The following is an 11,203-nucleotide window of genomic DNA, read 5'->3' as shown; positions in this document are numbered from 1 at the left end:
TATGCAAGGCTTCCGTGCGGCCCCCACACTTGGTAAGGCTCAATTGCTTCTTAAGAAAAAAGAACATTGCTTTGAGAATTTGGGGTTCCTCCCCTTTTGTCACATTTCAGAGCTCCATTCTCGCCGGCCGGCCGGCCGGGAGGTCCGGAGAGCGGCTGCCCAGAGCTACCTCTCCGCCCCGGCGCATTCTCAGGGACATGTCAGCTGGGCAGGCTATAATTTGCATTATTCCATTAAGTTAGGGGCAGCGCTGATAACGACTGGAAAGTTCGACGGCTGGGTGGCCCCGCGACCCACAGGCCTGGCGAGCAACCATCGAAAATAAAACAATTTGCTGTCGTGGGCGGCAAAGGCCTCTATGCACGCCTCCAGGGCAGCCCAGGGAACCGAAGGACGTCCCAGATCTCTGCGGGTTCGCACCTTGCCTGGGGATGGGAGGAGGGGCAATTCATCCAGGAGGTTCTCTGTCTCTTGAGGTTCAGTCCAAGACCTAGGGCCGGGAGGGGAAAGGGGCAGGAGCTAAGGGGAGAAAACTGAAAGAGGCAAACTTTAAATATATCCTAATTCTTTAAGCGGGTGGATTCTGTGTTTCTTTGCAACCTCACAGCCTCTCCACCCTCGGCTTTGGAGTGGCTTTGGCAGTGAGGACAAGGGAACGCCGATGGGGAGTAGTTGCTTGTCTCCTGTTTATTCTCTTTTCCAGCTGCCCAGGTAGGCTGAAGGCAAAACTCTCAGCAAGGGGGAAGCCACCATCCCCCGTGGACCTCTCTCCCAGGGAGTGGGATGATGAAAAAACAAAGTCCTCCTGGGGACGCCCCTCGGTATCCCCCAATCCCCACCTTTATGAGGAGGCCCGAGTTTCCCCCTTTAAATTTATATTCATTCATTCATTCATTCACGGCTATTCACTGAGCACCTACCATGTGTCAGACACAGTATTAGACTCTCAAAACCGCGGCATAAATGGAAACCAGGCCCTAAACCGAGAGCCTCAGGACTGGGGGGAATGTTTGACGATCAGCGCCTATCTTGGAATAGCCAGGCTCGCTGCTCCACAGATTCCAGCGCGGGGCAAACGGACACAAGGAAACATAACTTCTGCATAACTTTTACTACTTCTTTCCTTTTTCCTTTTGCAAGTAGCAAAGGACCATTAATTAGAAGAATAATTACTGCTACCCTATATTATCCCAACCTGTTCAATTTCTATCTGCTGCAGACAATGCTAATAATGGCAATTATTGCTTCTATAAACATCCTGAGGCAGCACTCTTCCCCCCCGCAGTGTGTGTGTGTGTTTAAAGAATATATATAAAAAGTTCCTCGGCTCATTTGCATAGCTTCATCTTTACCTTTTCCCATTCAGCCCTTGCAAAAGCATATCTATTCAAAGCCCTTGCAAAAAGCATATCTATTCAAAGGGCATTTAGTCCATTTCTTTCTTGGCCGGTAAACCTATTCATCAATTGTTCTGCCTTGTAGATCGCATTCTAATGCTAATCTAGCGTGTTAAATATCTTTTTGTTCCCCTTTCACCGTTTTGTCATTCAGTTTATCCAGTTTTGGTCACCCATTTTATTTATTTATGCGCCTGCTCCTATTCAGGGGCTCATGTATTTTTTATTATGTTGTTTCACTGTCACGCAGTGTCAACTTAGTCTATTCAATGGGGGCTACTTGAAGGCCGGAGGGACAAAGCGTGTACACATTGCACCGCTATTCATTCCGGCCAGCTGGATCGGCTGAAAAAAAAACCTTGTGAAAAGAAACGCCTCACAATGGACACAGAAGAAGTGCACAATGCTAACAGTTTTCCAAATACCACTGATTGGTTTCTTCACAATGAGGAGAAAGCCGCCGCTTTTTCTTAGCTCCACTTCAACAAACAACACTCTCACAAAACCTCCCAACCCTGCGTTTTGTTCTCGGACAAAACCTCCTCGACTGTCTAAACGCTCCCACTGAAGGACAAAAAAAAAAAAAAAAAAAAAAAAAAGGATAAAGAAAGCTCTTTTCACCATTTCCCTTTTTCCCCCCTGCAAGAGAGAAAAAAGAAAGGGGGGGGGGAGGATTGTCAGTGCATTAATAATATCAGTCTTTTAAAAGAAGAGGGCTGACCTTTGAGATGCACTGGGTTGAGGGAGAAAGAAAGGGGGAGAGATTAATAAAGTTTGGACGGCTCCCTCGGCCTCCGCTGGGCCGCGGGCACAAGGAAGACGCGGACCCTCGAGGCGGGCGACTTGCGGGAACTTCGCTCGCCTGGAGGATGCTGCGGCCCAGGCGGCCGCGAGCGCCCGCGCCGAGCCGCGCTCTGATTGGCTGTCGCGCTGGTCCCTATCTGCTCCGGGGAGAATGGAATTTTCTCTCCGTCTTCTGCGTCCGGAGCTGGGGGTGAGAGGGAGATCCGCGGTGCTTTCTCGTATCTTCTTGGAGGAGTGGGAGGAGGAAATTATGAAGGGAAGTAAGAGTGGCGGCCAGCTCCCCTGTTCTCCCAAAGCCACCCCTCGCGCGACAGCGTCTCCTGCACCCGTTCTTACTGCTTACACAGCGCAGCTCCACCTGTTTGCCCAAAGCCCAAAGCAACATGCCTGGCCCCTTGGATACGAGGGTTGCTTGAAGTTTTGGGGCAACGGTGAATACCAAAGAAATTGCATCACGGCTTTAAAAGAAACTCTTCAAAAAGAAACGAAGACAAAAGGAAGAATAAAGGGAAGGGAAAGAAGGAAGAAAGATGGAAGGAAGGAGAAAGAGAGAAAGAAAGAAAAATGGAGAAACAGGGAGAGAGATGGAGACAGATAAGGAGATGGAGACAGAGATCGCGAGCCAGAAGCAGCTCTCTGCCCATTCCCAGCGCTGCATTTGTGGGCCACATTCAGACTCTTCCACCCACTCCCGGGCCTTTCTCTACTCCCTTTTGCCCCAGAGCCGCTCCCCCGATCCAACCCCTTACTTCCGCACAGTCTAACTTGGCAGGAGGCTCTCTGCAGGCGCAAAACCCGCCAACTTGTTAGCAAGGCCCCTGGAGTCAGAATAGGTGATAAACGAGGCTGTGGGGCCTGTGGAGGTCCTCAAACAGCCGCACAATCTGTTGGCGATGTGACCCTGGTGCTCACCCCCGGCATCCTCACCCCTCCTCTTACGCATCTTTCCAGTCCTCTTCTCATTCATCAACCACTCCGGAGCGTTTCTCCCAGAAAACGCTGATCTTTGGGAAAGGGGAGGGGGCGAGAGGGGGCGGGGAATCTTCGGGCCGAGGAGGCGGCCGAGCTGGAAGGCTCAGGGTGGTAACTAAGATTTAGGGCTGGGGTGATTTCCAGTGAGCCGCAGGAAGTTCCGTGTTGAGAAGGGATGGGCTGCTACAAAAGGGAAAGACGAAGCCTTGAAAGGATTTAATTAACCGTGTCAGGGATAATTACCCCTGGACAGTCCAAATTAGTTTTGCATAATCGCTCAGAACCATATGAATTAACTTATAATATTGCAAAGAGCTCGGGGAATAACGGGAGAGGGATCATTTTAATTAGTGAATCAGGGTCAAACCAGCAGAGCCTATTTCTCACATTTCCATAACTTTTCATGGTTTTTAAAATATTATTCCGTTGGGGGAAAACAATGACTTTAAAGACTTGGGTCGCTTATAAAGACCTGCAGCTCCAGAGATGGTCTCAATGGGGAAACTGGTTTAAGACTTGTATATAGTATTTTAAGAATTTCCACTTTGGTTGGTGGTGGTGGTGGTGGGGGGGGGGGACAAGATCTTCTTACAGTTATGTTTTTTCTGATAGTCTTCTATTTCTTGTATAAAATTAAAATCCATTACGATTTCAAACTTTTTTCTAGTAGAAACTTGTCTAGCCCTAGAAATCCAACCCTCTCCAAGTGAATGTTAAATTTGTATTTTAATGCGATTAGCATAACAAAATTAGGTCCTAAAGAGGTCAAAAGTTGTACTTTGTCCTTAGTAGTGATTATCCTCCAAATAAAACCTTAAGGTGTAAACAAGGAATACCCCAAAGATAGGAGAACAAATTACACTGATTTAAGTGGTGGGGCTCTTCAACTAACAAGATAAAGTGGCCAAGCAACTTTCCCCTCTTAAAATGTTACTGGAAACTGCTGAAATGCTTTGAACGGTCTGGATGTTTTCAATGGGCTCTGTTCTACTGGTTCATGAATGCCTTTTTTTTGGTTGTTGTTAAAGCTAATACAACTACTTGGGTTTTTTTTTTTTTTTTTTTTTTTTTTATCTTCTTTCCTATTCACGATTAAAAATGTCATAAATCAGGTTTTTGGCTCTGAATAACAATGGCTTGATTTAGATTTCCTAGTAAATCTATTCAAAAGGGAAACAAAGAGTGCCTTTGGAGGATACTTTACACTTCACCTGGACCAGGCACGTAAGGGCAATTCAGATAAAAATCTTGTTAGGAACTCAACAAGAAATAGAAGAGTTTTCTCTTTTCCCTGGTTCAGGCTTTATTTAAACTCTTTGTTCAAAAAAATGAACAGAGTGATAGTCGGAATCTAATTTACAGATATACCTTAGACGTCTAATATTAAATTAGAAGATCACACAAGAAAATCATTTACACATAAAGGTTAAAACCAATATTTAAAATTTTAAAAACTTTATATTACATAAAGCCAAAATGAAACTAAATACATGTTAGCCAACTTCATTCACAAACATTAGTCAAAAATATATACATTTAAAAATAAACAAAAAGAAGCTAATAATTGAAGGAGGTTCCTTTTTTTCTAAAATGTGTTTTATCATAATTTGCAAATTAATTGCAGGAGATCTAAAAAATAAGCCAATTGAGGAGAGAATCCAAAACACATTAAACCAGCTCAAGTTGGGAGAGAAATGCTATCTGAAAATGAGAGACATTTGTTGAAACAATTCTGTGCTTTTTTCCTTCGGTTTTGCTAAACAATAAATATATAATTACCAGACAAAAAAGTCTGATTTAATCTTCGATAAAATTGCGATTCTGAAATAGTTTCGCAATTTTTAAAAGTTAACTTTGACATTCGCTCAAAATGTTTTTGAGTCTAAAACCGACTCAAACTTAGGGCAACGAAAATAACACATTTTCCAAGCCTCAATGTTTTCACTGACATATACACATTTACAACCTTAAGGTGAACTCAGCCATAAGGAGAAAATAGGAACAGCGCCTTCCCCCAACCCCCACCTTTTTTTTTTTTTTTTTTTTTTTTTTTTTTTTTTTTTGTAAACTGTGTCAGAAATCCAAGTGAATGGACTCAGGGAGACTTCTAATAGTTTGTTGTTGTTTGTTTAGGGAGAAAATCCAATTGACAACTTTCATCTCACACATATTTCTTGTTGGCGTTTCTTGCTCTTGAGAAAGAGCTCTTGGTCTGATTTGCATATGGCGTGATAAACAAAAGAAACCGTGATCATCTCACACACAAAAGGCCAGATTCGAGCCGGTCACTGGTCAAGAATGGATTCGGTCTAGGAGTTCTGCTTGAGAGAACAGAGATCCGCAAAGTTCAAATAGTACAAGCAGGGAGGCAAGGCTGCGGAGAGCCATCCCGCTCCCAGAAACGAATGACACAAGCAGCTTTTCCCGTGTGCCAGCCATTTCAGACCTCACCTTTCAACAGAGTGCATGCATCACGGACCGGGAGTGGGCTGGAGGGCGAGGAAGTTGAATGAGAAACAAAAACAAAACCGACCAAGAAACTTCCAACAAAACTGGAAAGGCCAACATATCAAAAAGTCACTCCTCCACCTCCGTGGATCAAAACGCAACAGGTTCCGAAGTGCAAAGCAAACACCAACTGCTGCCGGACACAACCGCCCGCTTTCGAGTTGGCTGCCGAAGTGCGGGTCTGAAATGATGCCGCGAATGCAGAGGCACGCTCGCCCGCGCCCTTGCGCGCTCGGCCTCTCCTACCCCGCCGGGTCCCCTGCCTCCGCCTGGCACCTATACATTCTATGTACATACAAAGCGGGCCCTGGGTCTCGGGAGGGCGCACGGGACGGCCGCAGCGCTCGTACCTATACATATGTACACGTGTGTGCAGCGGTCCTCGCGACGCGGCCCCGCGGGGTCATAGCGCGGCGGCGTAGGCCGCGGGGTAGGGGTCCAGCTGGGGCTTGCCCATGCCCGGCAGCAGGATGTAGGCGAGCGGCGGCTGCAGCCCGGGGCTGGGCCACGCGCTGCAGTTGCACGGGATCATGTAGCCCGGGTTGCCCGGGCTGGGGTGCGAGTGCGTGTGCCCCCCGGCGGCCGCGGCGGCCGCTGCAGCCGCCGCCGCCGCGCCGTGGAAGGCGCCGGCGCCCGCGGTCGGGTAGCCCAGCGACGACGCGTACGGGAGGCCGGACGAGGACGACGAGATCTCTGCCATCTTGGAGCCCAGGTCGAGCAGCGAGTAGGGGCTGCCCGCGGCGGCGGCGGCGGCGGCAGCGGCGGCGGCGGCGGCCGACTGCGGGAAGAAGACGCGCGCGGCGGCAGCGGCGGCGGCCGCTGCCGCTTTCTCGGGGTTGGCGAGCAGCGACTCGGGCACCAAACCTCCGCCCGCCCCCGCGTGCAGCCCGGCGCCCGCCTTGAGCGCGGGGTGCTCCGCGTCCGCCACGCCGCCCAGGCCGTAGGGCACCGGGAAGGCGAACTTGTCCTTCTTGAGCAGCGTCTTGGGCTTGCGCCGCGGCCGGTACTTGTAGTCGGGGTGCTCCTTCATGTGCATGGCGCGCAGACGCTTGGCCTCGTCGATGAACGGCCGCTTCTCCGACTCCGTGAGCAGCTTCCACTCAGCGCCCAGGCGCTTGCTAATCTCCGAGTTGTGCATCTTGGGGTTCTCCTGGGCCATCTTGCGCCGCTGAGCCCGCGACCACACCATGAAGGCGTTCATGGGCCGCTTGACGTGATCCACCGGCTTGGACATGCTCTCGCACTGCCGCGGCTGCAGCCCGCCGCCGCCCGGGCCCTCGCACTCGGCCCGGAGGAAATCAATGTTGGCTGCCCGCGGGGACCCGCTCGGCCGGCCGGGCTCGCCGCGCCCCACGTCGCGCCCTGGCGTCGCTCCCGCCCCGGAGGAGGGTGCTGGGGGACCAGGCCAGGGCTGCGTCGCGCCCCGGGCCGCCCTAGAGTCTCCGGCCGAGCGCTCCGGCAGGTTGTCTCCGGGACACTCTAACTTCTCGGCGGTTTCCCCTCCCCGCGGCGGGAGTTCGTCCTTGACGTTCTTTGGGTCCTTCGTCTCCAGCGGCCTTTGCTCGCGAGCTCCCCGCAGGTAGCCGCGGCGGGGCAGAGCGCTCCTCCTCCTCCTCCTCCTCCTCCTCGGTCGTTCTCTCTTAAATGCGAAGCAGCCCCCAAAGTTGCGTCGCGGAGGCTCCACCAAGTTGAGCCGAGGAGCCCGCCGCCGCGTGCTGCCAAGTGCCAAAGGGGGCTCTCAGCGGCTGGAGTGTTTGGGTTCTCCTCGGTGACTTTCTCATTTGACAGAAGCAGATGGGGGTGGGGAAGGAGGGGAGGTGGCCCTGGAGGAGGAAGAGGAGGGGGAGGCGGAGGAGTGTCCGGGCGGGCCACGGGAACCCAGAGCGCAGCAATGGATATAAATACAAATACAGCAGCACCAGCCGGTCTTCTTGGCTCTGGGCAGGGTGCGCCGATGGGAAACCCCCAATCGGCTGGGTGGTTTTTTTTTTTTTTTTTTTTTTTTTTTTTTTTTTTTTTTTTTAGAGGGGGAGCTGTCCCCTGCAGCACCTGCCTCTCGAGTCCTCTCCGGCTGCTGGACTGACGGGAGCGCCGAGGAAGGAGGGTGGATGAGGCTTGAGCAAGCGTGGGTCGCCGGGCCTCAGAGGAAATTCTCCTGGCTCGCGGAGGAGCCGCGTCCGGCCGTCCCCTGGGCCATGCCGGCTCCACTCGCTTCGAGCCTCTCCAGGGCCGCAGGCCGACTTAGGGCTCCCGGATCTCCCCCGCCGCGGAGAGTAGCGCAGGCTCCGCGCGGCGTCGCAGGCCGGGCACCGGCCGCGTCCTCGCCTCGCTCCTCTCAGCAGCCGCCCGGCACTTGCAACTAACTTCGCCCAAGTTTCCGGGACCGCCGCGCCCCTCTCGGCGCGCTCCTGGGAGCGTGCGCCCGCGAATCCGCCGCGTCTGGGGCCCCTCTGTCCTCGCTGCCGCGGCCAGAGCCAAGCCCGCGCAGGGGCGGAGGTGCTGGAGGAGGGGAGTTAAGGAAAACGCGCCATCACCTCAGTCCGCAGGTCCACGCTGGGGCAGCTCGCGCTCTCCCCCCTCCCAGGGCGCAGGGGGCCCCTTTCCGGCCCAGGCCGCACTCTGCACCGGCTCAGGTGAGTGTGGCTACCTGCGTGTGTGCGCGCCCGGAGCCGGCACTGGGTGTGCATGTCCAGCCGCGGCTGTGTGTGTATATCTGCGGGCCAGCGGAGGAGGTGGAGCCCGGGACTCCGGGAGGGAGGAGGGACCAGCGGAGCCGCCTCCCGCTCCCACACCCCCAGGACCTCGAATTAACAGATCCCCTCCGCCCCCCGCCCCCTCCCCCTCCCAATCCTCCTCCTCCCACTCCTTTTCACTTGAGAGCAGGTTTAGGCGAGTGGAGAGTCCGGAGCGCGCCGCGGAGTCTGCGCACTGTTTGGCGTTGGCAACTCGCGGTGTCAGCCCCGGTTACCCAGGCGTGCAGCTGCCCTGGTTGCGGCCCCGGGAGCCTTGCCGGGAGGCAGAAGGCGGCGGGCAGGAGTAGGAGAGCCTCTCCAACTGTGCAGGAAGAGGGTTAAGCCTGGGGAAAGGGAGACTCACCCTTGAAATTGTTTGAGACTGTTCCTAGTAAGTGCTCATTTTCCTGGGAGGTCCAGGTGTTGCTTGCAACAGATGCTTCTCGCATTTTCTTGCACTGGTGAAGCACCCAGTCAGGGGTAGTGGAGTGAAAAATAGTTCAGGAGGGAATAAGGACACTCTTGGCAACCTTTCCGAAAAACAGCTAGCCCAGGCTGAGTATGCATCCTTGACTGACTATTCAAGTCTTTCAAAATTCTGTTTTGTTTGTCTGTTGTTTTAATCCTGGTCGCCAGAACCATCTATATGCTGATCTCTTTAAGGTACAGTTAACTTTCAGTGTCTCACATGCACAACTAAGGCGAAGGTGTTTAAAATTAATAAGTGTAAATAGCTTCTCTGTAAGACAGAGGTAAAACGTACCCATCACTCAATGCTGGAATATTTTCATGCTAAGTATAATTTTCTTCTTTAGAAGTTAGGGCAGTTTTTAAAAAATTGTTAACACGATGCAAAAGTCAAACAGCATGATTCTGTTTGCGTGTTTTCCTCACTTCTTGGTATGCTGCAGCACACTTAGAACATGATCGGTCTGGAGGTTTTATTCACATGCTGGCCTGCCCTTCAGGGAGGACTTGCTCGCCTTCTTTCTTTGGCAGTTGGGATTTGACCTAGCCCCGTGGTGTGTGCAACTAGGAACATCTACAGACGGTTAACTCTTTAAGTCTTCCTGCGATTTATATTCAGTTCATACAGACACACACACAGACACAAAAGCTTTGATTGTCATTATGAAAGTGAATTAAAACTGTTTTAGGCCATCAGATTTATTTAAAAGTTAGCCTTGTTCCTTTTAATAAAAGAATAGGGACTTAAAAATTAGAGTTGTAGTAACAGAACTGTGAATCAGCAGTGGCATGTTTGTGTTTTTCTGAAACTGTCATATTGACAAATGCTGATTTTGTATCAGTTATGCCCTTGCATTGTTAAAACAATTGGACTGATTTCTCCAGAACCATATTCCTTTATAGGCTCTGTAAAGACACTCTTGTCACTCACAGACTCTGGCTGGGGCAGTATGAAAACACTAACAGGGGTAATTACATAGACTGGAATATTAAAGATACTATTTTATGGTGATAAACTACAAAATTATCATCCCTGAGCTTTTCACCAGTAGGTGAATAGGTTTGAGACAAAAATATGATACACTGGCACACAAAGAACATGTGTATATATAGGGCACCAGACATGAAAGCTGTTATTCACTAAATATTGTGAATAAAGTTGAATCTAATTGTGAAAATTATTTTGACACACAAAAGGGGAGAAGGATTGTGAAAATGTGTTTTATATTAGTGAGTTAAATGATTTTATACTCTTCAAATTTTAGTTTAAAAATCCACTGTAATAAATTATTACATTAGAAAGAAATGTTTGTATATATGATTGAAATGTATGCTTATATGTGCAATATTTTATAAGAATAATATATGTAAACTTCCTTGGCTATAGTTTTTTTTCAGTATACATTTACAATATTGTCTGTCTATTGGTATTAAACGAGTCAAATTTGAACGTTCTCAAGTCCAAAAATGTTGAACTGTGGGTAACAAAGGTGTCATAAAAAGAAAATGACTATTTGTGTGCTTGTCTATTCACCAAATGAAATTTCCCACGTTTCAAAATAGAAGAGATTTGGTTTTAGTTTTTGGCTTCTAGGGGATCAATATTCTTGGCCTAAACCCTTCACAACCACAGAAAGAGCCCTCACAATCAGCCATGCATTAAAGGAAGGCAATGCTTTGCTGTTATTAACCAGCCTTCACACCTCTTGCCTGAATCTGGTTGAGCTTTTAACAAAGTAAATTTTCAAGCCATTTTCATTCATATGTACCAAAATGTAAATTCCCTTACAATTTCCTCATTGATAGAGCTATATTTTTGTTCTTGTGCATTTTGTCCTAAAGATGAAAAAAAAAATCCCAGCATATAGGAAATGGAATAGTCTGTGTGAGTTAATAGTGAAGGAAAATAAATCGAAGGAGAATTGTAAGTTTGTTGGGCTTTATCTTGTCAACTCTTGATTGTAATGAACAGTAGAATTTGATCAGTAGAATCGTGTGGGTCTGTATTTTCCTGTGGCCACAGTGATACCTGTGACTGCAAATGTATCGAATCAGAAACTGAGTGACGCTCCTTCAGAAAAAGTTTGTGGGTCTGTGTAAATTCAGTTTTCTCTTTTTCCCCTTCAATTCTCCCCAGCAAATGGTCTCTTTTCAATTCTAAAACTTTCACTAGGAGGCAGCAATGAGATTGTTGGGGAATTAAAAAGTACCTTGGCAACCCGACAGGCTGACTTGCTTGCTTTCTCTTCCACAAGGGAGGGGAGAATACTTGGGTCCCAGTGTGAACGGAATCATTTTCCCCCATCTTTTCATCCTCCTCTC

At 49.5% G+C, this 11,203-nt stretch overlaps 1 protein-coding gene across 1 annotated transcript; it reads right to left on the bottom strand.

Moving 5' to 3' along the window:
- Nucleotides 1–4,451: 4,451 nt before the first annotated feature.
- Nucleotides 4,452–8,465, bottom strand: SOX21 (SRY-box transcription factor 21). Its single transcript, XM_039473455.2, has one exon. The coding sequence runs from the start codon at nucleotides 6,913–6,915 to the stop codon at nucleotides 6,085–6,087; it is 831 nt and encodes a 276-aa protein (XP_039329389.1). The 5' UTR covers nucleotides 6,916–8,465; the 3' UTR covers nucleotides 4,452–6,084.
- Between the last annotated feature and the right edge of the window lie 2,738 nt (nucleotides 8,466–11,203).

The sequence above is a fragment of the Saimiri boliviensis genome, chromosome 16 (assembly GCF_048565385.1).
Source record: "Saimiri boliviensis isolate mSaiBol1 chromosome 16, mSaiBol1.pri, whole genome shotgun sequence".
NCBI lineage: Eukaryota > Metazoa > Chordata > Mammalia > Primates > Cebidae > Saimiri > Saimiri boliviensis.
This window is presented reverse-complemented; position numbering and strand designations above follow the sequence as displayed.